The 27,995-nt window shown below is 48.5% G+C and overlaps 1 protein-coding gene across 1 annotated transcript in view; it reads right to left on the reverse strand.

The window, feature by feature from the left end:
* Positions 1-27,995, reverse strand: part of LOC147729973 (uncharacterized) — a 1,004,770-nt gene that overhangs the window by 6,812 nt on the left and 969,963 nt on the right. Inside the window, exon 29 of the mRNA XM_086954938.1 lies at positions 271-471. Coding sequence (XP_086811064.1) covers positions 271-471 — 201 coding nt within the window. The remainder of the gene's footprint in view (positions 1-270; positions 472-27,995) is intronic.

Raw genomic sequence — 27,995 nt, forward strand, 5'->3', positions numbered from 1 at the left:
GTTCTAGGACTTTTGGGGCCCCGGGAAGAAAGAGAATGTGCGAGGCCTCTCTAATTTGATTACAAAGGGAGACATTGAGGGCTGTTTTGCATCTCTATAGATGACCCTGCATGCTCCTCAATCTGCTATATGCAGGGCTGTGTGCGAGCCCTGGGCAGCTGCCCACACTGCGCATGCCTCGTTATGACAGAAGACTGCAGCTAGCAGAAACTGACATGCGCATTGGCAGCCAGGGAAACCAACCTGCCGCGCTTCCATTCCCATACTTACTATCAGATTATAGAAAGCATTCGTCATGGCCTCTTCGTAAAAACTCTCCTGCTGCTGGTATTCAGGACTGTTCCTCTTCAGTTTCTGCAGCTTTTTATCCATACTCTGCAGAACCAGCTGAGACATCTCTGCGCCCTTTTTGTTGGACTGCGTTTTAAGAAATTTGGATACCTTGCCAGCAGCAAGAAGGTCGTGGACTTCCTATGTAGGAAAGAGAAAGTCCTTTTTTAGATACAATGAGCAGAAATGCAGGAGGACGCCACAATCACAAGGATCAAACCTGCCCAGAGGTCATCATTTTTACATGTCAAAGCGTCTTACTTCCTTCAAAGAGAAGGTATTTGAACTAACTAACTAATGAGGTCGCTGTCAAAAGGATCTAGGAAAAAGCAATACTGTTATGTAAAATGTTGGTCTTGAAGCATACCCGCAACTAAGGAACCACATCAGAAGCAGCCTAAAAAGATTAAAGACCTAGACACACACATACAACATATACTGCACAAAAGGTTACAATTGTCCTTTCTTGGAAAATGACAACTCCACTGAATTCTACATTTTGATTCCGTTTTCTGCCACCTGTTTAACTGAATTAACACTTTTAAAGCAGACTGTAATCTCAATTACTTTATTGCATGCAGATTATTCTTTTAGTAAAATCTTTATTGTTTTTAATATTTAGTACAAAAGTATACATCTCGAGGTTTCTTCTCTCATTAACACCATGTCTGCAGATTAAATGTTAAAACAATTACTTTACTAAATGCAGTTTCACACCAGCGGCATGAACAGTTTCCCACACTGTATAATACAACACAGAAGAAATGTTTTGAGAAACACTGTGTGGCTTGCATGTTAGGGAGCTTCATTTGTAATGGATGAATGGACGATTGAATATATTTTGTGGCACTGCTCTTTGAACAAGATCCTGAGTGGTGCATGGCGTATATTAAACAATATATCAAGGCTGTTTCAATACATTATGTTGCGCTAAAAATGGTACGTTTTTGTGAAGTCTGCTTTGATGCAGTCCTGGACCTTATCCGATATACTTTAAAATGTGCTTTTCAAAGGAAGATTGCCCCCCTGCATCAAAGGTATCTGATCTGTCATCCAAAAAAGCAAAGGTGCAGTATGTAGCGAGATGTGTTGTTAACACAGCAAATCTACCTTCAAATATGCAGACATGGCCGCATTGCGCAACACTGCCCTGCACTCTGATCTCAAATGAACCCATCAGGCCTTACTACATTGATCTCACCAACTACTCACTTCTTGTTGCTCTCCTTCTAATTCATGTCTGGGTCTCGGGCCCTTAGTATGCTGACTGGTGGATGCTAGTGAGTTTTTTCCTGTGTATGTGTGTGCATCGAGGCGGGAGGGTGGTGGATCCTCGGACCTTTCACTCCCTGGTCTCACGCTCTGTGTTTAATAAGGTTTATGCTTTCATGATGACAGCATCCCTGTATCCAATAACACAATTAAACGATGCCTATTAATGGTTTACAATATATAAACAAAGCATTACTACTTTTTCATGAACATAGAAACAGGACTTTGCTGGCCTTAGATTTTTCCAATAGCAGGGGCACCAAGGTGGGCTTGATCTTGCGACCTTTCACTAACCATCTAATTTTACTTTTAAGTGATTGTGTGCATGTGAACGCCTTGTGGGTTATGTTATGTTAAGAAATGCTTATAAAGCGTGCATACACTTACTCTGAAGCTAGAAGGTCTTCAACCCAGGAAACAAAGGGAGTGAAGGTAAAAGTAAAGTTTTAAAATTTTTATTCCTACCCAAACTAAGAGAAGAGGTTGTCTTTAGGTCTAAAGAAAGAAACAAAGAGTTTCAGAGAAAAAGGCTTTACCGCAAAAAGTTGCTTTTTTTTTAAAGAAGGCTAAATTAGAAGAAACACTAAGGAACGAACAAAGCTAAGTGGAACATATTTACGAATTCTGGACCTTAAGAACTCTGGGGTGTTCCCATCAATTAATTTATGAATAGAGCGCTTTGAAAATAGCTGTGCTCTGAATGGACAGATAGTGGAGTTGATTGACAAGTCCGGTTGTAGGTTTTGAATGGATTTCGTTATCGAAGGAGGTAGTTGGAAATTCTTAAACAAAGAGAAATGAAATATTATAATATTGAATCAATCCCTGCAGCCATTACTAATTTCGTACTTTTCAAGGAAAGAAATGGAAGAATAGGTCTTAGTTTACGCATCCAAAAGGAGCAAGATGAAACAACAGCAGAAACCTGGTTAGCCAACATCAGTTTCCTATCTAGTTTAACACCCAGGCTTTTGCCACAGGACTGAGAGGTGGGACAAGGGCCTAGGGTATAAGGGTATAGAGAGGGTGCCCACACTAAGGGGCACGTGCCTACTGTGAGGATCTCAGTTTTGTTAATGATCATTTTTAACCAGTTTGGTCCATCCAGCTGTTAACATTACACAGGCATTTTTTGAGGGTGGCAGGGTAGACTAAACATTAAGATAGAAAATGAAATGCATAACACTGGCATAGATATAAAACCTACAGCTGGGGGAGGAGCCGCACCAGCGACCAAGATGGCCGCTTGAGCATGGGCTCCGCCGGCCACCACATCCTGACTTGCCATCCGGCACAATATCCTAAGCCCCGTCCCTACCATCTGGTGGGGGACCAGCTCCTGAGCCACTGGGCGAAATTCCGAATGTTTTGGGCGCTCGGATGACTTGAATTCATCGTCTGGAACTTTTGGGGCCTATTGGGTGCGCCACAGGGACCCAGCGTGTGGCACTGCCCGCTTTGGAGTTCAAAAACAACGGTGAGAGAGACCGGAAGTGTGCGGCGCGACTCGTTCTGCGGAAGTCGCGTCCCACTCGAGTGGCTCTCGGACCCCCATCTCATGCCAATTGACTCCGCACATCTACGCCACTACGGAACAACCTGTAGCTATGCCTATTGCCCTTGCGATATAGGGGTTCATTCGGCGGGCGGAGTTGGTAGTTGCACAGACACTGAAAATGGCGGCGAGGGGGATCCCGAGAAGCTACCTCCAAAAACGCTGAGGAACACCAAACCGGTCCAGTCAAGTCAAGTCAAGTCAAGTCAGAGAATTTATATAGCGCACTACATACCCAGAGGGTCTCAAGGCGCTTAGGAAGGTGAGGAAGATTACTTGTCAAATATCCACGTTTTAAGTTGCTTTCTGAATGCTAGGTGGTTCTGGGTGAGGCGCAGGTAAGCGGGGAGTGAGTTCCATGTTTTAGCAGCCAGGTATGAGAAGGATCTGCCTCCCATGGTGGTCTTGTTGATGCGAGGTACAGTGGCGAGGGCTTGGCTGGAAGAACGTAGTTGGCGGGAGGGGGTGTAGAAGGACAGTCGTGAGTTGAGGCATTCTGGTCCGATGTCGTAGAGTGATTTGTGTGCGTGGGTTAGCAGTCGGAAAGTGATTCTCTTATTGACGGGTAGCCAGTGGAGGTCTTTCAGGTGACCAGAGATGTGTTCGTTGCGCGGGATGTCTAATATGATCCTGGCTGAGGGGTTTTGGATTCGTTGGAGTTTCTTCTGGAGTTTAGCGGTAGTACCTGCGTAGAGGGTGTTTCCGTAGTCCAGTCGGCTCGTGACCAGAGCATGGGTGACTGTTTTCCTGGTTTCGGTGGGGATCCAGCGAAATGTTTTTTTGAGCATGCGAAGAATGTTGAAGCAGGATGAGGATACGGCGCTGACTTGTCTGTTCATTGAGAGTGAAGAATCCAGGATGACGCCTAGGTTCCGTGCGTGGTCTGTCGGGATGGGTGCTTTTCCAAGGGCTTCCGGCCACCAAGAGTCGTCCCATGCAGAGGGGGATGTACCTAAGATGAGGACTTCTGTTTTGTCTGAGTTCAGTTTCAGACGGCTTTGTTTCATCCATTCAGCGACTTCTTTCATTCCTTCGTGTAGGTTAGTTTTGGCGGTGCTGGGGTCATTGGTGAGAGAAAGGATTAGTTGAGTGTCATCCGCGTAAGAGATGATGTTGAGGTTGTGTTGGCGGGCGATGGCCGCGAGGGGGCTCATGTATACGTTGAAGAGGGTGGGGCTGAGTGAGGATCCTTGTGGTACGCCACAGATGACTTCAGTGGCCTCGGACTTGAATGGTGGAAGGCGGACTCTCTGGGTTCTTCCGGTGAGGAACGAGGTGATCCATTCAAGTGCTTTTCCTTGTATTCCGATGTTATTGAGGCGTTGTAAAAGGGTGCTGTGGCAGACTGTGTCGAATGCTGCAGAGAGGTCGAGGAGGATGAGGGCGACTGTGTCTCCATTGTCTAGTAGAGTTCGAATGTCGTCTGTTGCTGCGATGAGGGCGGTCTCAGTGCTGTGTTTTGCTCGGAAGCCAGATTGTGAGGAGTCGAGGGATTTGTTGGCTTCGAGGAAAGCGGCGAGCTGGTTGTTGACAGCTTTCTCGATGACTTTGGCCGGGAATGGAAGGAGCGAAATGGGGCGGTAATTTTTGAGTTCGGTGGGGTCCGCTGTGGGTTTTTTCAGAAGGGCGGTGAGTTCAGCGTGTTTCCAGTCTTCCGGGAAGGTGGCGGAGTTGAAGGAGCAGTTGATGACGTCTCGGAGGTGCGGTGCTATGACGGAGTCTGCTTTGTTGAAGATGTGGTGAGGACATGGGTCTGTGGGGGATCCTGAGTGGATGGACTTCATCAGGCGGATGGTGTCCTCAGTGGAGATTGGGTTCCAGTCGTTAAGGGTGTTCACGGGGGGAGAATGTTCAGCAAATGGTTGGGTGGGTTGGTCTCCGGGTTGGTTGTCGAAGCTGTTGTGGATGTCTGCAATCTTGTTGTGGAAGAATGAGGCTAGGGAGTCGCAGAGGGCTTGAGAGGGGGTGATGTCGTTGGAGTTGGCCGAGGGATTGGAAAATTCCTTGACGATGTTGAAAAGTTCCTTGCTGTTGTGGGCGTTGTTGTCAAGTCGATCCTTGAATGCTGTTTTCTTGGCCTTTCGGATTAGTTGGTGGTGAGTGCGGGTGGCGTTTTTGAAGGCGTCCTTGGTGCTGGTGGTTGGGTCTTTTTTCCAGGCCTTTTCAAGGGAGCGGCAGAGTTTCTTGGACTTCTTAAGATCATCGTTGAACCATGAGGCCTTCTTGCTGCCAGGTTTGCTTTGACGTTTTTTCAGTGGTGCTAAGGTGTCGGCGGTGTTGGATAACCATAGGGTGAGGTTGGCGGCGGCTTGGTTTGGGTTAGAAGAGTGGGCTGGGGTGTTTAGAAGGAGCGATGTGGAGATCTGGTCGGTGGTGATTTTGTTCCAGTTTCTTTGCAGAGTTGGTTGGAGGTGGTTGGTGGGTTTTGGCTTGTTGTAGGTGAAGTGAACGCAGCTGTGGTCAGTCCAGAGGAGATCCGTAGTGTGGCTGAAGGAGACATGATTGCTGGAGGTGAAGATGGGGTCGAGTGTGTGACCTGCGATGTGGGTGGGGGAAGTGACCAGTTGTTTAAGTCCGAGGTTGGCGAGGTTGTCCAAGAGGGTGGTGGTGTTGTGGTCGTTGATCTTTTCAAGGTGAAAGTTGAGGTCTCCCAGAAGGATGTAGTCTTTGGAGGGGAGCGCGTGTGGAGTGATGAAGTCCGTGATGTCTTCACTGAATTTTGCGCGGGGTCCTGGTGGTCTGTAGAGGAGGGTGCCTCTGAGTGTGGTCTTGGGGTCGATGTGGATCTGGAAGTGAAGGTGTTCAGAGTTGGCGAGGTTGGCGTCAGAGCTGGTTGAGATGCGGATTGACTTCTTATGGACGATAGCGATTCCTCCTCCTGTGTGGCCGGTACGGTCCTTGCGTGTGATCTTATAGTCTTCAGGGATGGCAATGGTGATGTCTGGGGCGGAGGAAGCGTTCATCCATGTTTCTGTTAGGAAGGCGACGTCTGGAGAGATGGTGTCTAGTAGATTCCATAGGTCAATGGCGTGTCTGTGGACCGAGCGGGTGTTGAGAAGGATGCATTGTAGGTGGTTGGGGTCGGGAGTCTGTGGAGCGGTCGTAGCGGAGTAGTTGTCGGTGCCGCTGAATTTGCAGGAGTAGCAGGAGAAAGGTCCATGGGTGTGTCCAGGAGCTGCTTGGACGCAGTTGGGGGCGCGACCGGGGTTAAGGGCTAGGAGGGTTGCGGCATCGTAGGTAATGCGGGAGGGCTGGGAGGGACGGGGGCCAGGGGGTATGGCGCTGGGCGCGGTCCAGGCGCGGACGGGCGTAGACGGGCTTACCTTTGGCGCACCTTCGGCCAATAGACTGGAAAAGTACAGTTTCTCCAAGGGGTCCCCGGTGGACGAGAAACACACGCAAGTGAGTGGCCAAGAGGAGGCCCCGTCCGGGGCAGACCCGACATTGAAAGACCTGATGGCGGCGATCACCGGGATTCAGTCATCCCTTGGTAAGATGGATACCAAGTTGGACACTGTCCACATCGAGGTGGGCCTAATCCGAGCAGACTTGAATAAAACCTCGGAAAAAGTCAAATCACTTGAGATTAAAACATCGAGTCTCACGGACGATGTGTCGGACCTCCAGCGAGAAGTGAGAGAGTTGAAGAAGTCTCGGACCCAATTTGTTCGCAAGCTGGATGAGTACGAAGGACGGGCGAGGCGCAATAGCGTTCGTATCCTCGGCATACCGGAGAGATCAGAGGGGCAGATCCCGGATCTGTTCGTGGAAGACCTTATCCTGAACCATTTAAAACCCAAGGGTCTCAGCAACTTTTTCACAGTTGAAAGGGCCCACAGAGTACCTTGTGGTCGCCCGAAGACAGGGGCACCCCCTCGCCCGATGATTGTCCGCATTTTGAACTTTCGGGACAGAGATACTATTCTGCAGACTGCGAGATCCTCTAGACCTCTGGCTTATGAAAATGCGTCTCTCCTCTTTTTCCCTGAATTCACCCAGGCTGTGCAGAAACAAAGGCAGGGTTTCATAAACATCAAAAGACGGCTGCGTGCCTCGGAACTCAAGTACTCCATGTTGTTCCCTGCACGCCTCCGGATAGAACGCAACGGTAAAGCCTGGTTCTTTGATCACCCAGACGCAGCATTGGACTGGTTGGACCGAATCTAGGGGCCTGATACCGAAGGCGACACCCCGATGGACAATAAGGAACAATAATCCCGTGTTGGTCGCTGCAGTTGGACAGGGTGGCAAGGGAGCTGTTTTGATGGGGGAGCTCTCTTAATCCCCGCTGACTTTGTTAATATTCTGGGTGTTTTATTGGCACTGATGGGGGTTCATATTCGGGTTGGGTTGGGGTGAGCTGGTGGCCTGTTTTAAGGTCCTCCTCCGTTTTCTACGTTTAGATATTGTAGTTAGTTTTGGGGTGACAGGCACATTGCTGGTTGGGGATGTGCACAAGTTGCATGCAGGGGTGCAGGGTGGGGGGTTGGGGGGTTGGGTTGCGGGGACTTTTGTTAGTTGATTTGTGTTTTGTTTATGACCTATGCTTGCATAGGATGTCGCTTAACGCTTTAGGATTTTCCGGGGACGAATATGGCGTCAGCTAGGCGGGGTTTGGGTGTGTCGGTCCTCAGCTGGAATGTGAATGGCCTGGGAGATAAGATCAAACGTGCAATGGTGGGACAGCTGATCAGGCGCCGGTTGCCAGATGTGGTCCTACTCCAAGAGACTCATCTTATGGGAAAGAGATGTATGGCGCTACACAGGGGTGGGTATAAATTGGTTGCCCATCCCGGTTTCACCTCAGGCTCCAGAGGAGTGGGGATATTGGTCAAGAATTCCTTCCCGCTCACCATACAGGCTACCTGGTCTGATAACCGTGGCCGGTATATCGGGGTCTCGGGGCTGTGGGTGGGCAGAACAATTACGTTCCTTTCAGTTTATGTACCACCCACATTGCAGACAGACACCTTCTGTGACCTGAGTAGGATGTTCTTGTCGCTACCCATTGGAATCATGGTGATTGGGGGGATTTTAATGCAGTCATGGATGGTGAATTAGATAGATACCCCTCCCATGTGTTATCTCCTTCTAGTAGGTGGTTGTCGGAGTTTGTTGCTGATAAGGGTATGGTGGATGGGTGGAGGCTTCGGCATCCCGTAGATTTGGAATACACACACACATCTGCGGCGCACCACTCTCTCTCCAGAATTGACTATCTGCTATTGCCTGCGTCTCAGGCGGCGTTTGTCCAGGAAGTGCGCCATCTGGCCAGGGGAGTGTCTGATCACTCTCCGATATGGTTGCAGTTGAAAATCGGACCAGACAATGTTGCTAGGGTTGCACCAATTAGTGCTTGGCGGTTGAGAGATCCCGCCACCAAAAAGGAGCTGGTACGTGTCACTGATAACTACTTTAGCGAGAACACGGGGACAGTCGAATCTGACTGCTCTCTCTGGGAGGCCTACAAAACAGTTGTCAGGGGGGAGGCCCTCTCCCTAATATCTGGGCAGAAGAAAAAGAGCAGGGCCGAAATTGACAGAGTTGAGGCGGAGCTATTGGCGACGGAAAAGGAGGTCTCCACCACTGGGGACCCGGACGGTGAACACCGCCTCAGTCTCCTCCCGGACGAGTTCAGACACCTATCGCGAGAGGGGGCGAGGGAACAACACGCTAACACACAAAGTAGAGTCTATGAACACGGAGACAAGGCGGGGAAACTGATAGCGTGGTTGGAGAAGGGAGACTGGGGGTCTCGTCTGGTCCCGGAGCTGCAGATTGCAGGCTCGGGTACCACGGCGGATCCGCAGCACACAGCGGAGAGTTTGCCAGATACTACGAGGAGGTTTATACCTCAGCGGGGCTGCACACGGTGGAAGAGAATGCGGATGCCATCCGGGATATCCGAATGCCCGCTCTTTCGGCCGAGGATCGGGAGTTTATGGATTCCGATATAACAAATGACGAGGTCGCGATGGCTATCCGCAGGGTACACTCCGGGAAAGCCTCGGGCCCGAATGGTATTCCTGTTGAACTCTATAAACTTCATGCTGACAATATAGCTCCTTTTATGAAAGCCATGTATCTTGAGAGTAGGGAAAATGGCATGCTTCCCTATGACCAACGTATTGCCAACATTTTTGTTATATATAAGGATGGTAAGCGTCGTCTGGAATGTTCTTCTTATCGCCCAATCTCTCTCTTAAATGCGGAGCCTAAAATTCTGGCCAAACTACTTGCGAACCGGCTAGTGAAAATTATAACTGAACTGGTACACCTGGATCAGTCCGGTTTTATGCCGCGCCGAAATACAGCCCTTAATCTTCGTAGACTCCATGGGGTGGTGGCAGGTTCGGCTCACATCCATGAGCCAGCGGTGCTTTTGTCGTTGGACGCTACTATGGCGCTCAAAAGAGTGGAATGGCCACATTTTTATGCGGTGCTGGAGAAATATGGGTTCGGCCCGGAATTCATACGATGGATCCGTCTTCTGTATTCAGCGCCACTGGCCCGGGTAGTGGTAAACAATCACAAGTCCCGCGATTTTCAGCTTGGACGGGGCACCAGAAAAGGATGTCCCCTCTCGCCACTTTTATTTGCTCTGGCACTGGAGCCGCTTGCGGCCTGGGTACGATGGGATAGATCGATCAAAGGGTTGCGCTGGACTTCAGAGTGGGAGGACAAAATCTCGCTATACGCGGATGATATCCTGATGTATCTGACCTCCCCCCGACAGTCCCTCATTGTCTTCATGGATATCTTGGCGATATACGGTAGATATTCGGGGTTTGCCATTAATTGGAAGAAATCGGGGTCCTATTTGTGTTGAGCGGCGACCCCCCCAGAGTACCAGAAACCTGCCCGTAAGGGTGGAGCAGGTGGGTTTTCGCTATCTTGGTATTTACATCTCCCGGGACCCTAAACAGCGTTTCGATACTAACCTGGTTCCCGCCTTGGCCAGACTCCGCCGGGATATCGCAAAATGGAAGGAACTACCACTCTCCCTACTGGGTCGTTCGGTTCTGTTCAAAATGATGGCGCTACTGCGGTTCTTATACGCTTTACAGAACTTCTTTGATCCCGTGCCTTCCTCTTACTTCACTGAGATAGAATCGCTACAGCGTCAGCTTCTTTGGGCGGGGAGGCCACGGATTGCGTTATCTAAACTGATGTTACCCTGGTATGACGGTGGGATTGGTTTACCCAGCATTAGGAAATACTACTGGGCTTCCCAACAGGCCCCCATTAATCACGCGATCTATGGCTCCCCGGCTGACCCCGGGTTCGTAATGGATCGAGCTCAGCTGCCGGGGTGCGAGTATACCCGGGTATTGTATGCCAAGCGAGGTAGGTTCCCACTGATTGGTCCCGTGTCGGCTTCGGCACGGGCGTGGCAAGATGCCAACCGTGCCCTCCAATGGGAGGGTAGGATAACTATGGCCACCCCACTACGGAACTCCGAAGCCCTGGGCAGCCTGTGGAAGTCGAAGGGTTCCGATCGTTGGGACCTAATAGGTATCTCCCAGATTAGGGACATATGGGGCAAGAAGGGTATATTGACCTTTGAGGAATTGCAGGCCAAACACCATTTGAATGAGAGTGAGCGATTCCGATATCTGCAAATCAAACATGCCCTGGCGGCAGCTGTTCCTCGTGATGTGACGCCGCCAGAGGCCTTCATATTGGAAGATCGACTCCTGGATGGGCATCTCCCCACTAGAGCGATCTCTCTGGTTTATAAAAAGTTGGTCAACCACACAGAAGATCCTCTGGTGAGAGTCCGTGAGCAATGGGTGGCAGATGGTTTGATTTTGGATGATGAGAATTGGGTGGAAGCTGTGTCATCCCCTCGAGAAGTGGCGATCTCCATGAGACTTCGGCTGGTGCAACTTAAGATTCTCCACCGGTCCTACACCACAGGCCCGGGGTTGTGCAGAATGGGGCTCGCCTCAAATGCAAACTGTCGACGGGGTTGTGGTATGTTAGGTACCTTCATGCACATTCTGTGGGAGTGCCCTGATATCCAGAAATACTGGACCAAGATTCATGAGAAAATGAGTGAGGTGTGGGGTGTACAGGTTGCATTGGAGGCACGCCGCTGTTTGCTGAATGTATGGGAGCCTTCCGATCTTTCGACTCATGGCAAGCTCTGGGTAACACTTGCCTGTATGATTGCCAAGCGAAATATTGCACAGCTTTGGGGGGGACGGTCGAGCACCCCGGGATCGGAAATGGATGGATGACCTTGATTGGTGTATGTTTCGAGAGAGAGCGGTGTATGCGGCCAGAGGGAGACCCCGCAAATGGGGAAAGATATGGGATGCCTGGAATGTATACCGAGGAGATATTTGCACACCACCAGAGCCCAATTTAGTTAATGAGGACACTGAGGCACCTTGAACCCAACTGTGATACTTCTACATGATACTGTACCGCTGGAACGCTGATTTGCCGAAACTGTATTGCAGATGTCCGTTGCATGATGGTCTCGTTTGTTGTAATTTTCTATTATTTTCAATAAAAACAATAAAAAAAAACTACAGCTGAAAGAATAATCTCCATAAGAGGAAGCATGTGGATATTATATAAATAATAGGAGATGATGGAACCTTGTGGCATACCACTAGTAACACAGGGGTAGTCAGGAAGAAAGTTGCCTAACGACACTCTTTGAGATTTACTACTTCTAAAAGATGAGTACCAGGCTAAAACAGTACAGTTAAGACCACAACGTTTATAGCCTAGATAGTAAGACTGAGTGGTCACCGGTATCAAAAGCAGCCTGTAAATCGAGCAGGATCAAGGTAGAAATGAGATTATTTTCAGTAGATCTTCTGAGATCATAAAGAACAGCAGCAGGAGTGGATTCTGTGCTTCCGCTGCGGCGAAAGCCCCCGTGAGCATCATTGAGCAGTTTCCAGATTTCTATAAACAAGCATAGTTAGTTTGCCACAACACTTCCTAGCATTTTAGTAAAAAGAGAAGGGCAAGAGAGTGCTTGTTCTTTATTTGGAGGGCAGCTGAGGGTCTAGGTCTTTTTTTTTTTCACAACCGTTTTTATTGATTGATTAGGCAGAGCATAAATACAGTTCTCCACAGTCAGGAGGGTACTGTCAAATGGTAGACATATCTCAATGTATATGCAAACCTAATCACTTGGAAACCCCCCCCCCCCCTCCCGCCCCTCCTCCACCACCCCAACAACCCAACACCCCAACTACCCACCCCTTATCCCACCCTAACCCGATGCACGTGATCACAATAGGCCGCAGTTTTGAATACAGTACAGCAATCGGCGAGTGCCCCCCTAGGCCTGAAGGTCCTCCTCTGCAGGTAGCCCATCCTCTGAGTCTGCTGGGGGCTCCAGAGTCAACCCCCTGTAATCCGCCCACCGTTTCCAGATCTTGTAATGTTTCCGGGGGCATCCCCTGGCTTCAAACACAGGCAGCTCCAATCCCATGCAGTAATCTAGGCCTGCTTTCCAGGCACCTAGCGGAGGAGCACGCTCACCCTTCCATGCCCGTGTCAGATCCCGCTTAGCAACCACCAGGCCCAACAGCATAAGGTGACGTTTGTAGATGTTCCCACCCACATTCTCCAAGGTATGTAGAAGTCCCAGCCTGGGCGTACGGGGAAGATCCCACCCTAGAACCTCCGACAAACAACTCCAAACGCCGTTCCAGAACCGAGTCAGACCAACACAGGACCACACCGTATGCAGCAGCGTACCTCTCTCAGCCCCACAGCGCAGGCACTCCGGAGACGCAATCAGGCCCGCCTTCCACAGTTTCTGCCGGGTATAGTAAGCCCTGTGCAGATATTTAAATTGTATTAGGCGGAGTCGCACTGCAATGGCCGCCCCGCGCGAGGACTCCAAGCCTCCCTCCAGTCATCCTCGTCCAACGGGCCAATGTCCATTTCCCAGGATTCTTTCAGTGGTAGCAGGGAAGAGGAGCAATGGGTGACTACCGTTTGGTAGATTTGAGACACCTTTTATCCCCAAGGTCCCCCATGAAGATTTTGGCTTCAACTGGACTAAATTCTGGTAGTTGATCCAAGCCAACCAAACTAGGGGCAAGCGCATGATGGAATTGTAAATACTTGAAGAATTGAGTCTTGGGCATATGGAATTCAGTGCTAAGTTCTTGGAAGGACTTGAGAGTAACCCCGGTCATAACATGTCCAAGCGAGGAGATTCCAATAGAGTCCCAGCCACCAAACCCTGCCAGCGAGGCCAGTGCGGGGAGCTGTCCATTCTTCCACAGTGGAGTCTCCGCTGTCAGTCTGCCCCACCAGCCCATACGGAGCAGCACGGGTCTAGGTCTTTTTGACACACCTTGTTTGAGTTCACTAGGAACTCAGCCAGAGCACAGTGAAAGAATAACTATCTACAAATTAGCCCCTTCAATGCCAGGCACGTCAAGGTGAATAATTGGAAGGGAGATAGATGATTAGGGGATGCCGATTTACATTTCTTCATGAGGCGAAATATATCTGCAGGCATATGTATGTCGAACTTGTCAACGGAGATTGAAGAGGAGGTTACACGAATCTCAGGAAAGTTACGGGATGTAGTATAGTGTAGAATGATAACCAAATGCTTTTTTAACAACACAGCATGTGCTGAAGGATGACAAGAATCCCAAGAATTCTCAATTAGTCTTTTTTTATTTTTTAACATTGCCTATTTGGACGTAAAAAAAAGGAGCGCGCAGTGCATATTGTAATAGTTGGCGGTCTAGTGGTCGCTGTCCTGCCATCCACCACATCCGCAGGCCAGGCGTGGCCTGCGGGGAGTTAATAAATAGAAGGTGGCCGCTCGAGACACGTCCCTTCCGACCATACAACCGGTGTGGTTATTGTGTGCCTGCTAGCGCGCTCCCACCCCCGCGCTAACCCAGTAAGCCCAGCAGAGGCCTGTGTACCCCCCAGGACCGGCACACGACACTGGCGACGAGCAGAGGGGGCCCAACCCTCGCTCGCATCTCGCCCTGCACAGGAGAACGTATGTCTCCCGTACGCGGCACCGCAGCGGTGCTCCGCATGTAGAACATGGATAGAACGCCTCGACAACTACTTCGTCGCGACCAGGGAGACAGACGAGGAGGTAAAGAGGTCCCTGCTACTACACCACGCCGGTGATGAAACTCTTCAAGCACCTGCCCAACACAGGGGCGACGAACGACTACAACGCAGCAGTGACTGTGCTAAACGGCCACTTTGACCCGCAACTAAACCCGGATTTTGAGGTTTTTAAACTCAGACAAGCCCGCCAGAGGGAAGGAGCATCCATAGACTCGTTCTACGCACAACTTCGAGAGCTGGCTAGCACGTGCACACACGAAGACAAGCCGAAAGAAATCAGGAGACAGCTAATCCAGGGCTGCCGCGACAAGACCCTGAGAGGCCTCACACTGCGCAAGCAAAGAATCACACTGGAAGACATACTGATACTGGCCAGATCTCACGACTTGTCCGCAGCCAGAGCTAACAAAATGGATCAAGCCCTGACCAAGCCCCATACCAAGCCAGTCTCCATCAAGACAGAGCGAGCCGATGCCGTAAGGACTAAGCCCAGGGGAGATATGTACAGAGGGCCGAAAGGAGAAGCGCCCAAGTCAAGATGCGGATACTGTGGCCACGAGCCGCATGCAGCTAAAGACTGTCCCGCCCAAAAGAAAACCTGCACCAATTGCGGAATACCCAATCATTTTGCAACGGTCTGTAGGAGGCGTAACAGAAACCGAGAAGTCTGAGGGCAAAAGCCCCCAACGAGAGCCGTTCGGCAGCTGTCGGTAACAGACACCGCGCCACCTGATCAAGCACAGAGAAGACCCGCGAGGCACCTACCAACCATTGAGGACTCCTCAGAATGAAGAGGTATACATCGTGTCTTTTACAAGGGAGCTCAAGCAACACCGCTGACCACGGCCCACGTGCATCGTGCAGGTCGCGGGAACTGAAGTGAAAGCAGTTATCGACACCGGAGCAACAGTGAATGTCATGGGCCTACAACAATACCGAAGCCTACGCCCTCGCCCTCCAGTGGTACCATCCAAAACGAGGATCTAAGCATATGGAGCAGACACGCCCCTACCGCTGAAAGGAAAGATCTTGTTACCTATCAAGGCAGATGACCTTGAGGTGATGGCCACAATCCACATCATCGACAGGGAAGCAGACACCCTTCTGAGCAGCGACACTGCTGAAGATCTGAAGCTAATCGCCTTCGCGAGGCGGATCCGTGCATATCAGGTAGAGGAGCTCCTGGGGCAGGTCCCCGAGCTGTTCAAAGGCCTTGGGTGCATCAAGTGTGACCCCATCAAGCTACACATTGACAAGTCGGTCACCCCTGTTGCCCTGCGACACAGGAGAGTTCCTTTCCATCTGCGACCACTTGCGACCATTCGTCGAGAAGGAGCTGGAAGCCTTAGAAGAACAAGGGGTCATTGAAAAGGTAACAGGACCGACGCCATGGGAATCCCCGATGGTCATCGCGGAAAAGCCCAAACAGCCGGGAGCCATACGCCTGGGCATCGATATGAGACTGCCCAATAAAGCGATTAAAAGAGAACGCCACATAACACCAACATTGGACGACATCATTGCGGATGTCAACGGATCCAAGTGGTTCTCGAAAAATTGAATTGAACGCAGGATATCACCAACTATCCCTGTCAGAGGAGAGCAGGTTCATCACCACCTTCAGCACCCACCTAGGGCTCAGGAGGCTCAGGAGGTACAAGCGTTTGAACTTCGGGATCTCCTCGGCAGCCGAGGTTTTCCAGAACACCATACGGGAACTACTGTCGGAGTTGCCAGAAGTATTGAACGTGAGCGATGATATCCTCATTCCCTCTGTAACAGCTGCAGACCACCACAAACACCTCCGCGACACGTTGAAACGCCTCAGCGAGCACGGAGCCACCCTACATAAGGACAAGTGCCAATTCTTCCAGCCCTCCCTCGAGTTCTTCGGCTATGAATTCAGCCAGGAAGGCATACAGGTAGACCCGAGGAAGTCGCGGAGGTACGGAGCTTCCTGGGAATGGACACATACTGTGGGTGGTTCATACCAGGGCTGGCCACCCGGAGCTAGCCGCTGCGGGCACTCACAAAAGCAGACGCAACCTGGCACTGGGGCCCAAAGGAGGAAGAAGCATTCCTTGGGAATAAAGGACGCCCTCCTAGGAGAGGCCACGCTCGCATACTTTGAGCCCAGGAAGCAGACGGAGGTGCTGGTCGATGCCAGCCCCGTAGGACTAGGTGCAGTGTTGGCCCAGGAGCGTGAGCCAGGCCAGTGGGCCGCCCTGTCGTTCGCCAGTAGGTCGCTCACCTCCACAGAAGCAAGGTATGCCCAAATCGAGCACGAAGCACTCGCAATCAAGTGGGCCTGCAATCACTTCCATCTGTACCTCCACGGCCATCCGTTCACGATGGTCACCGACCATCAGCCACAGGTCCCCCTCTTCAAAGGAACCGCACCGCATCCACCCCCGCCGATTGAACGCTCTGCTGTCCAGCTACAACCAAATAAGATGGAGGTGGTGTACTGCCCAGGGTCCAAGAACCCAGCAGATTTCCTCTCACGACACACAGTTCAGCCTGAGAGACCGGAAGAAGAGGAGCACGTCGAAGAGTATGCCCACCTTGTAGCCCTAGCATCATGCCCCCAGAGCATGTCCCTAGGTGAGGTACGAGAGGCGGCTGCCACGGTTGCCATCTATACCCGGACACTAGCCGCCATGCAGCAAGGTTCGTGGACGGACTACCTCCACCAGTCCAATTCATGGACCACGAAATGTGCCGGGTCCGTCATGAACTGAGCGCCACCAGCAGTGGTATCCTGCTGAGAGGACCCCGGCTGGTGATACCGCAGAGCCTCAAGCAACGGGCCGTTCAACTAGCCCATGGAGGACACCAGGGCACAACCAAGATGTAGGCACGGATGCGAGAGCAAGTCTGGTTCCCAGAACTCGAGGACATGGTAGAGGAATATGTTCGACAGTGCTCATTGTGCCAATTAACAAGCGTCCCAGAGAAACCTCTCCCGATCATCACGGAAGAAGCCTGCACTGTCCCATGGTCCAAAGTAAGTGTGGATTTTGGAAGCTTCCCAGGAGGGAAACACACCCTTGTCATCGTAGATGCCTACTCCAAGTATCCCGTAGTAGAGCCCTTCAACCACGTCGGACCAGTATTGGAGAAAATATTCGCCATGTTTGGTTTCCCTCAAGAAGTACGCAGTGACAACGGCCCCCCGTTCCAAGGGGCCGAATTTGCTACATTCCTCCAACAACGAGGCATATTGCATCGCCGCATCACCCCACAATGGCCCCAAGCTAACGGGGACGTTGAACGTTTCATGCGAACTCTGAACAAAATGTCCCGTATAGCAGTGGTGGAGCAAGTAGACCCTGAACAGAGGCTCAATGAATTCTTGAGAGAGTACCGAAGCACCCCTCACTGTACCACTCAGCGAAGCACGTGGGCCCTCACGCTCCATGGCCCCCGCCGTGACCTGCTCCCCACCTGTCCGGGATGGTCACCACCTCAACTGGACGTCGAGGAAGTACAAGAGAGGAGGGTGCGACAGAACCAGGGCGCAAGTGTTCGACACCGAGCCACCCAGATAAGTTTTAGCCAAGGGGCAACAGTCATCCTACGGAGCCGGCGTCAGGGAGGAAAATTCCAAACAGCCTACGAGCCGGGCACCTAGAAGGTCACCGCCAATCACGGCTCCATGGTAATGGCGCGCAGAGGAGCAGAGGAAGTGTCCCTAAATATCTCGTGGTTCATAGAAGTCCCACCAGAACAACACAAGGAGACTGCCAGCAGTCCCCCAAGTCCCGTGGCCATGGGCGAACCTGTAGAACGGGCGGATGACTCGGTGAATGGTCCAGCTGGGAAAGCCCCAGCGCTAAGCCCCTCACCACAACGCGGAGTTTGCTCAAATGACTCCGGCCGGAGCGGAGAGGGAGGGTGGACTGGCACCCAAAGATACAGCCTGAGGCCCAACCCCCACCCGAGCCAGCGACTGAGAGACTATGCCTGCTGAAGACCTGGATCTCACCAGCTGAGTCTCACGCAAGTACTGCAGTCCTGGACTGGACTGAATGTTGATATGTGATTTTGTCTAAATATGTGGAGAAAATGTTTTGACAAAAGAACTGAGTTGGATAGGGATGTAATAGTTGGCGGTCTAGTGGTCGCTGTCCTGCCATCCACCACATCCGCAGGCTAGGCGTGGCCTGCGGGGAGTTAATAAATGGAAGGGGGACGCTCGGGCACGTCAAACCGACCATACCACCGGTGTGGTTATTGTGTGCCTGCTAGCCCGCTCCCACCCTCGCGCTAACCCAGTAAGCCCAGCAGAGGCCAGTGTACCCCCCAGGATCGGCACACAACACATATTGCTTTCTTGTAATGTAAGAGGTTGCTAGAATATGGCGCTTTAAGCTCAGACAGACAACTGACTCTCCCCGAGGCTCAGCTCGCTGGACTTGCTGATGGTGATTGTTAAAAGAAATATAGCAATGGAATGGAAAGCTTTGAAGGTACAAGCACCAAGGTGTGGTTGGGAGATGTTCCTAAATTGACTCGAGCTGAACTGATGATAGAGAAGTAACAGATCATTGGGACATTATCTATACTACACCACAGCGGAGGATGAATTTATCATATATGTTATGAATACTAAAATAACTAACTGGAGGTCGGGATACAGATACCGACGAGATTTGGCCATGCTGTAAAGATCATGAAAGGCTGCCTGGGGGGAGCAGCTGGTTGTTGCTGATGAAAGGGGGTGTTGCTAAATGTGCATGTGACCAAGCGACACTCCATCATAACGTGTATTCTTTAGGACGCTGCTCTTAACTCTTTATTTTCCTTTTTCAGGCAGTGTGGGATTATAGCCTGGTTGAAGGGGTACAAAAACTGTTGGATGTTCATGGGCTGTTTGTTCTTTATTACTTCTACTACCAAGATGGTGATATATGGGCTGCATGCAAAAATGTTGTGATCTGGAAAGCAGCCATGTGCCAGCGTGTTGAGGGCATTATAACTCTTTTAAATCTTTGCATACGTACTGGAACATGCTGTTGAGCTGTGTTGCTAGACTATGTAAAGATAAATGTAAAACAAAAAAGAGCTGCTTGGGGGGGAAAAAAGTTTGGCTAAGGATTAGGAGAACTAAGAAGAAATTGTATTTTTATTCATTTACAGAGAAGCTAATCGATCGGTGATTGCAATTGTCCAGTTCAAATAGTTAGTGTAAATTGACTCAGGGCAGTTGAAGATCCGAGGACATTATGCCACATTCTGAACAAGGTTACAGTTTTTTGGACAGTTAAAGTCTCTGAGAATTTCAGTGAAACGTTTTAGATAGGCAAAAGCCGAAATGGCATCAAAGAACTTAAATATGGAGGTGGATGGGGAACTGAGAGGGCGGTAGATAATCATGATGGAGATGGAAGTGCTTGGAGATATGGCTAAAGCAGTAGTTAGTATTTCAGCTTCTACTACAGCTAAGCATTGTGTGTTAGATACTTAAACACAGTTTTTGAATATTACTGCAACCGATGCCCCTTTTTTAGAGTAGGGCACTTGCATAATAAGATGAAGTAGCCTTGCGAATTAAATCAATGAAATTATCTTCGAGCTGTCTTTGAGCCAAGTTTCAATGAAGAGAGCAAGTCAAAAGAGTGACTTGTTATCAGGTCAAAGTCATCAGTGTTCTGCGGTGCCCTCGAGTGAGCATTAAGTAAGCCACTTTTAATACCTGACATCATAGAGGAGGTGAAACATTCATACAGGATCTGCCCAATGCAACCTTCATGTTTGGTGGATTGACATGGAAGCCGTCCTCAGTATAACTATGTAGGGCTTGGAGTGTACTCAGCACTTTGGGCAGGAATGGAAATTGTTAGGACCTCAGAGCAATGAGGTCTTCTAAGGAGTAAACCATCCAGGGGTGTGTAAGATCAGGAAGTGACGTGGAATCGGCATAGTACCTGGCTCCCCACCCTGACTGGGCCCAGACAGACTCAAATGGGTTTGCATTTGGCATACCAGCGTTGCACCCGCTTTGCGGACATATGAAAGTTCAATCTAAATTGCCTGGCCTACACATAGGGGAGAGTTAATGACTAGACTAGAGTGATAACGGTTTGTGTCCTTGGCCATTCAAACATGATAGCTGTCACCAAACAAATCGAAAACAGACTAAAAGATTTAAAAAAAGAGAGAAAAAGTGTCAGAATTCTACATGGGCCAAATAGAACCCAGGAGGTTTCAAAATAACCACAAGAAATTGAAACATATTGGTAACTCGTGCAGCAGAGCGAAATCCAAAAAGAACTAAGCTAGAGTTCCTACAGTAAGGTATGACATGTGTTAGATTGTATATGGGAATGTTATGTTATGTTATGTTAATGATTCTTATATCGCGCATGACTCACCCGGGGGCATCTCAGAGCTTTACCTGAGGGGAAAACTGCAATGTGAAGAGTTTCAGAACAACCAGGCTTTTAATTGTTTCCTGAAGGACAAGTAGGTAGTAGATTTACTCAACGTCACTGGAAGAGAATTCCAGTATTTGGGTGCTACAAACGAGAATGCTCTGCCGCCTGTGTGGGTGAGCCGGATCCGAGGGATGTTCAGGAGGGCTAGGGAGTTAGACCTCAGGTTACATTCGCTCGAGTGCCTAGAAAGTTTATCTCTAAGATAGGCTGGGCCCTCAAACCTAAGGGCTTTGAAGGACAGACAGCAGATCTTAAACAAGGAGCGTTTTTGAATTGGCAGCCAGTGGAGCTGTTTAAGCAAAGGAAGAGATGGAGTACCAGGAGGGCAATTCAAAACCATTCTGGCCGCCGTGTTCTGTATTACTTGTAGCTTAGATAAGGTAGTAGTTCCAACCTCTGCCAGTAAGGCATTGCCATCATCCAGTCTACGTCCTATCATTGCCTGCACTACGGTTCTACGGTGCTCCAAGGGTAGGTAGGGGATTATTCTACGCAGTAGAAGCAGATTATAATAACATGAACTTGTGATGTTGTTTACATTGTCCTTCGTATCTAGCTTGGCATCCATTTGGATTCCCAGGCTTTTCACTGAGTTGGAAGGTTTTGGTGCTTCACCCAATTGGGGGGGCCACCAGTCAGCAGTCCAGAGATGTGCAGATTTCCCTAAGAGCATTAGCTTGGTTTTTCCCGGGTTAAGTTGTAGGCACTGGTCCCTCATCCAGTTTGTGATCGCCAGCATATCGTCCATGAAGCGCTGTTTCTCATCCATGATGTTCTTACCAATTGGGAACAGTAGCTGCGTATCGCCGACGTAAGAGATAATCTCAAAGCCGAAGGATTGGATAAGTTTGGCCAGGGGGGATAGATAAACATTAAACAGAGTAGGGCTAAGACAGGATCCCTGTGGCATCCCTTTATCCAGCAGGAATTTCCTTTTAGAGATATATGGTCCAAGAGTAGTAATTTGCCATCTGTCCCCTAGGAAATCTCTCAGCCACCGTAGGGCAGTGCCTCCGATGCCACACTCGCTTAGTCTCTCCGCGAGCCTTTGATCGGTTTTGGAATCGTTCTCCAAAACCGTCTACTACACCTTGTAGATGTTATCAGTGGGTCATTATATTTCACATTATTTATGGCTGTCACTATGTTATTAGATTATGTGTGTTAGTTGCCCTGCCCTAAGTGAGTGCCTCCCGATCATATTATTGGCAGCTGCTTGTGTAAGTGGTGGGCTCCATTAAAGGAGAGCAAAGTATGGAGGAAAGAAACCAGAAAGGGGGAGAGAAAAGGTAGAGCAGAGAGTAGCTGTAGGAAAGCGCAGAAAGGGCTGATCGAAGAGAAGGAGAGAAAGAAAGAGAGAGTGACAGTGCAAAGAGACCAACTCCATTGGCACCTTCTTCATTTTGGGAAACTACATTTATAAGAGCAGCCATCATGTCACACTTCTCCATTTTAATCACTGTTCTATGCTGATCATGATCTGTGCAAGAGCTTCCAATTCACCACAGTCAACAGGGAAGACACATGAACACTAATAAAAGGCCTCAGACATGAGAACCATGCCCTGCATTCTTTGCATCCATACACTCGCAATCCTTTGCATCACCAATAACAGACACCAATAACAACTATTTTTAAATGTGTGGAGTGCTCACTCCACTAAAAGATGCATTGTTACCCTTCTCCTCAAAAACAAATAGCCATTAGCCTTAACTGCCATTTTCTGGGTCTTGCTAAATCTCCAAAACCCATGAAAAAACAGTCTTCACACAACTCCTAATGCACGTAGATATGAACATCATCTTCAACACCAACCGAACCTGGAACAGACCCGCAGTGATAAATGTCTGGGAAGACCTTCTAGACCAGACAGATAAAGAATCACAAAGCATGTAGTCCTGTGAGGCCATCCCTGCCACCTTCAATATGAGGAACAACAACATCCTCCTACATACACTCCGTGCATCAGTGGCTGATGTATGGGTGCAATGGTTCAATTATTTCCTCATCCACTGGTCTGAAAACGTCAGAAGTGCAAACTGTACATCTCCACAAGCTCAGGACCACGAAGGGTTCCCCACAGATTCTACACTTCCCATCTCTCACTTCTACAACTCTTGGTAAAAGTCCTAGATGTCCACAGCCTCCTTTGGAGGATGGCAAGCACATTTGCCTGCAGGTGACATCAGGAGACAAAAAAACGTACAAGTTCAGCAAAACAGCGAGAGATATGGATGGACCTAAACAGTGTGAAACTTAACCCCCAAAACAGAAATCATGGCCTTGGACCTGGGCAACACACTTAAATAATGAGTCAGGTTTGCCCATCAGCTACCTTCTTCGGGACACTGTCCCTATCAAAGTCAAGGTCAGGAAGCTAAGCATGACCTGAGATGTACACCTAAGTCTCCATGCATAAACAGGATCAGAGATACAAGCCTCTTAAAACACAATGGAACGCCTGAAAAAAAACTTTCTATGCTTCATCCCTATTAAACATAACTTTGTGCACTGCTGAACTCACACCTTTACTGTGTCGCTGTCCTACATGTGGGCCTCTCCACTTATCAAAAAAAGTATAATGAGTGCAAAATGCAGAAGTCAGCTTAATCTTCAGCCTACAAAAGGAACAAAACACATGCCATCAACACTAAACCCTCAACTGGCACCCCTTTAAATCCAGAATCACCTTCAAAACAACTGCCTCACCTACAGGAACTTGGAAGGCTCTGCTCACAACCATCTGAAGAATAGAAGCAAACGTTACTAACCACTACGCTACCTCTGCTCAGAACAAGGCAAATTGTTTATCATCCCCAAAAGCATATGCAAAAGCAGAGCTTCTGCAATCAGCAGGTCGAGCATATGGAATGAACTCAACTCACAAACGTCAAGGCCATAACCACATGACTTTTAGGAAAAATCTAAAAACTGAACTATTCTGACCAATACTTTTCTGTTCATTTTCCACTGTCACTCCTGTCAAATAACCATTTCGCTCAGGTAAGTCCGGCCAAGTGGCGCCCTTGTATACAACCTGGCTCGAGTGGTTTACGTTGCTCTCAGAAGAGCCAAGAAGCCTTTGAGATATGCAGTGACCACTGTATAAAACAAATAACTATACACCTTATCAGAGTGGAAGGGAGAGGAAAAAGGAGATTCGAAGAGAGAAGGCAAGTTGTAGGCACAGAGGGGAGTCAAGTTCCTAGAAGAGGCAAGTGTGTGGATGGGGAAAGCTGGTGACATAAAGAGGACAGCAGGAGGAGAGAAGGTGTACGTGAAATGAGATGGAAGAGAGGAGAAGAGAGGGCGAATGGGAGACTGGAAGATAGGGATCTTTGGCAGGGAGATAGTGTAAAGTGCAAGAAGTGAGAGATGACACGGAGAGAGTGTGAAGAACTCCAAATGCAGATATCAAGTTGAAGAGTTCTTTAATTAAATTCGCCAACACTGGCTCCTACATAGATCGGAGTGTACACACTTACAGTCAGTTCGGTGATCAGCTGTCAACAACCATCGTGACAGTTCACAGCTGGTGACCTCACCAGTGGTATGGTGTATGCGCAGGGCCACTACGAAGCATATGCTGAAACGGTGTCCTAGGAGGGACATATACATATAGTCATAACACATCTTCCCCCTTAAGGATGAGAGAAGACGAGGGAAAAGGGGGAAAGGAGAAGAACAAAACAATGCGTACAGTGCAGACTATTCTCAAATATAGTCTTTTAGTTTTGCAGGTGGACCTAACAACCTTCCTGCTCGGCTCCTGCTGATGGGTTGTGATGTGTTGTGTACGGGCGTAGGTGGCAACATGAGTCTGACTCTCTTTGTGCTAGTCTGATTGGATGATGTGTTCGCTTGCGCAGAGGTGGGTCACAAGATGTGGCTTTCTGTCGTGGTAGATGGTGCAGGAAACTCATAGTCAGACTCATAGTCTGCGGAACAGAGTTGTGACGAGTTGCTTTGCTTTTAGGTGTCTCAGGAGAGTTTCTCGTAAACTCCGTGGGCATGGTGTCTTCCGGGTTCTTTACGGGATGTCTGTAGGCAGAAAGGGCATAGAAGTGCCATACCCTACCGTCGCTCAAGATTGCGGAATTACAGTACACTTCATGTACTGACAGGGGAGCGGTGTATCTGTCTTGACTCTTCCCTATGTGACCACTTTTTTTTTACCTTGACGACGTTCCCCACCTTGAGTTCCACGTGTTTGCACCCATGCTTGTTGTCGGTGATCATTTTGTTCTTGAGCTGAGCATGCATGAGTCCTTTTCTGACCTGTTGTGAAGACCAGTGTACTCTTCTGCTGCCGTAACCCAGCCCACATTGTCCTTTAAAAGAGGTGTTCTGCCTCACATAAGTTCAAACGGACTGTGTCCTGTAGTCTCACATGGTGTAATTCTGTATGCCCACACAGTCTTGAGTATCTCTTGTTTCCAGTTGAGGTTGTTGCTGTTTGTGAGTTGTATTATGCCCTTCAAGACTCGGCTGAATCTTTCTATGGCCCAGTTTCCTGCTGGATGATATACAGATGCTGTTTTATGCTCAATATTGTGCCTAAGTATGTAATCCTTGAATATTTCTGAAGTGAATTGAGCCCCGGTGTCGCTCAATATCCGTTTGGGGAGACCTTCACGTGCAAAAGTATCATCCATGAACATAACTACGTTCAGTGTATCAGGTTTGTTGATAATTTTTACTTCTGGTCACTTGGTGAAGTGATCAATAATAACTATCACATACCATTGTTCAAGATAATCTGATATGGGTCCCATAATATCGATACCTATTCTCTCCCATGGCATGGATGGGCAGGGAACGGGGTGTAGAGGCAGTCTAAATGTCCCCTGTCTTTTGTCAGAGTCCATGCACATTTTGCAATTCCTTACCGTTCTCTCCACATCAAGGCGAACACCTGGCCACCAATACATGTTTTTGACTCTGCTCTTTGTTTTTGCGATGCCCAGGGGTCCTTCGTGGCATAACTTAAGTATTTTTTTTCTGATGTGTTTTGGTGGTACAAATCTTCCACTTCTCAATAGGAATTCATTTACTAGTGACAATTCGTCTTTCACTTCCCAAAAGTGCCTTAGAGGTTCTGCCAGTTTACTTTTACCTGTCCAACCTTCCGTCATCCTTTGTATTACTTGACACATGATATTGTCCTTATTTTGCTCCAAAAGCCACTCTTCCTTTGTAACACCACTGGATTTTTAGAAGACATTTGCTATACAAGACTCATCATTTCATTGATGTCGATGATGCTGGTTGTTCCTATGGGCATTCTGCTTAGAAAATCTGCCACAAAATTTTTTACGCCTGGGACATATTGGACATTTTACACGTAGTCAAACAGGCGCACCAATAGCCTGGCTAATCTGGGTAAAGCTTTATACAAACCTTTCGTTGTGAGTACTTTTGTTAAGGGCTTATGGTCTGTGCACAAATTGACCATTCTGCCCCAAATATATTGCCTGAAGTGTTCTTGGGCCCACACACATGCTAGTGCCTCATGTTCTATTACTGACAATTTTTCTTCTGTTGGGGTCAGTGAACGTGAAGCAAAGGCTATAGTGTATTCCACTCCTTTAGTGTCCTTCTGTGTGACTACAGCGCCCAATCAGTTATTACTTGCGCTTTCAAAGTTTTGAAGAGAAGGGTCGAATCCTTGAAGGGGTAAAACTGTGCACATGTCTGCTTTCAGATTCTGAAAGGTTTTCTTCACATTCTTCTGTCCATTCATAATTTGTTCTTAAGCTTTAACTGCTGTCTTAAAGCGTATGTCTTAAGTGAGAAGTTCTTGATGAATTTGGAGTAAAACTCCACCAATCCCAAGAAAGATCTCAGTTCATCTTTGTTGGCGGGTACTGGTAAGTCCTTTATGGCCTGTATGAGTTCTTTTTTTGGGCTGATTCCTTCGCCTGTTATTTGGTGGCCAATATAGCTGACAGAATTGCTTGCAAACTTGCATTTGGAATGCTCTGCGGTCAAACCTTTTCTGTTCAGAATTTCTAAAACATGTTCTACCCTGTTGTCGTGCTCTTCCTTTGATTTGCCCATAATTAGGATGTCATCCTGGAAGAATTCTATTCCTAAAACTTCTTCGAAAATGTTGTTTATGAGACATTGCGAAAGTTACCTGTGTAAACCTAAAACAACCAAATGGAGTAATGAATGTTGTTAGTTTCTTGCTATCACGGTGCAGATGTACCTGGTGATAAGCGGATTTTAAGTCGATTGTTGAGAACCATTTGATGCTCTTAGTGGTAGCTAGCATCTCATTTATTTTTGGTAGTGGGCATTGTTCCACTATAATGTTTTGATTAAGGTCAGGTAGGTCTACACAGAGTCTCAACTTGCCATTGGGACATTTTGCGACGACAAGTGGTGCGACCCATTCAGATGCTTCCACCTTTTCAATAATTCCTTTGTCCATTAGTTTGCCTAATTGGGTCTTTACTTCATCCCTTATGGCAAACGGGATGTTTCTTGCCTTGTGTACCACCGCGGTTGTGATTGGCTTAAGTTTGATTCTGTGTTGATATCCTTTTAATACTCCCACAGCCCCACTAAATACGTAGGGACATTTTTTGAGTAAAGATTTTGCGTAGTCATTGTTGTCAGACAAACTTAACACAGGCTCATTTTTGCTGGGGTCTAGGATGATACCCAGATTCCCTTGGTCCATCCATCCTAGTACTGATGGTCCCACTTTTGAAACATAAAGTTTATCTGCAGACACCCATCCTTTGTATATAAAGTTCAATTTTCTATTGAATATGGTGATCCGGAGTCTACAACAATGTTATTCTCCACGCCCCCTATTGTCATGCCACATATGGGTTTCCTTGTCTTAGTATTTGTCTTTGTTGCGCTAATTTCATTGATATCGCTGCTTTGTTCATCATTAATATTCAATATAAACATGTTAATGCCGTCATCGTCAAAAGCATTCTGAATGTTATCTTCTGTACCCTCCACTACTTTCACTAGTTGTGGCCTCCTTTTATTGCAGGCTTTGATGAAATGTCCTTTTACGCCACAATGTGCACACTTCACTTCATGTGCAGGGCATTTTGGGTATTTTGCTATGTGCGATGTGCTGAAACATCTGTAACAGTGTCCCCAGTTTTTTGTTTCATTTCTCTTGTATGTTGGTCTATTGTTTCTTTTGTTCGAACTCTGCTTGTTGTAGTACTTTTGGTCAGACACCCTGCTTATGGTGTCTCCTTCTTTTTTTCCCTTTATTTTCTGATAGGACTGCTTTGGCACAACGGCCTGTAATCTCGGCTTTTCTTGCATTGTCTATTATG

Source organism: Lissotriton vulgaris, chromosome 2_1 (assembly GCF_964263255.1).
Source record: "Lissotriton vulgaris chromosome 2_1, aLisVul1.2, whole genome shotgun sequence".
Lineage (NCBI taxonomy): Eukaryota > Metazoa > Chordata > Amphibia > Caudata > Salamandridae > Lissotriton > Lissotriton vulgaris.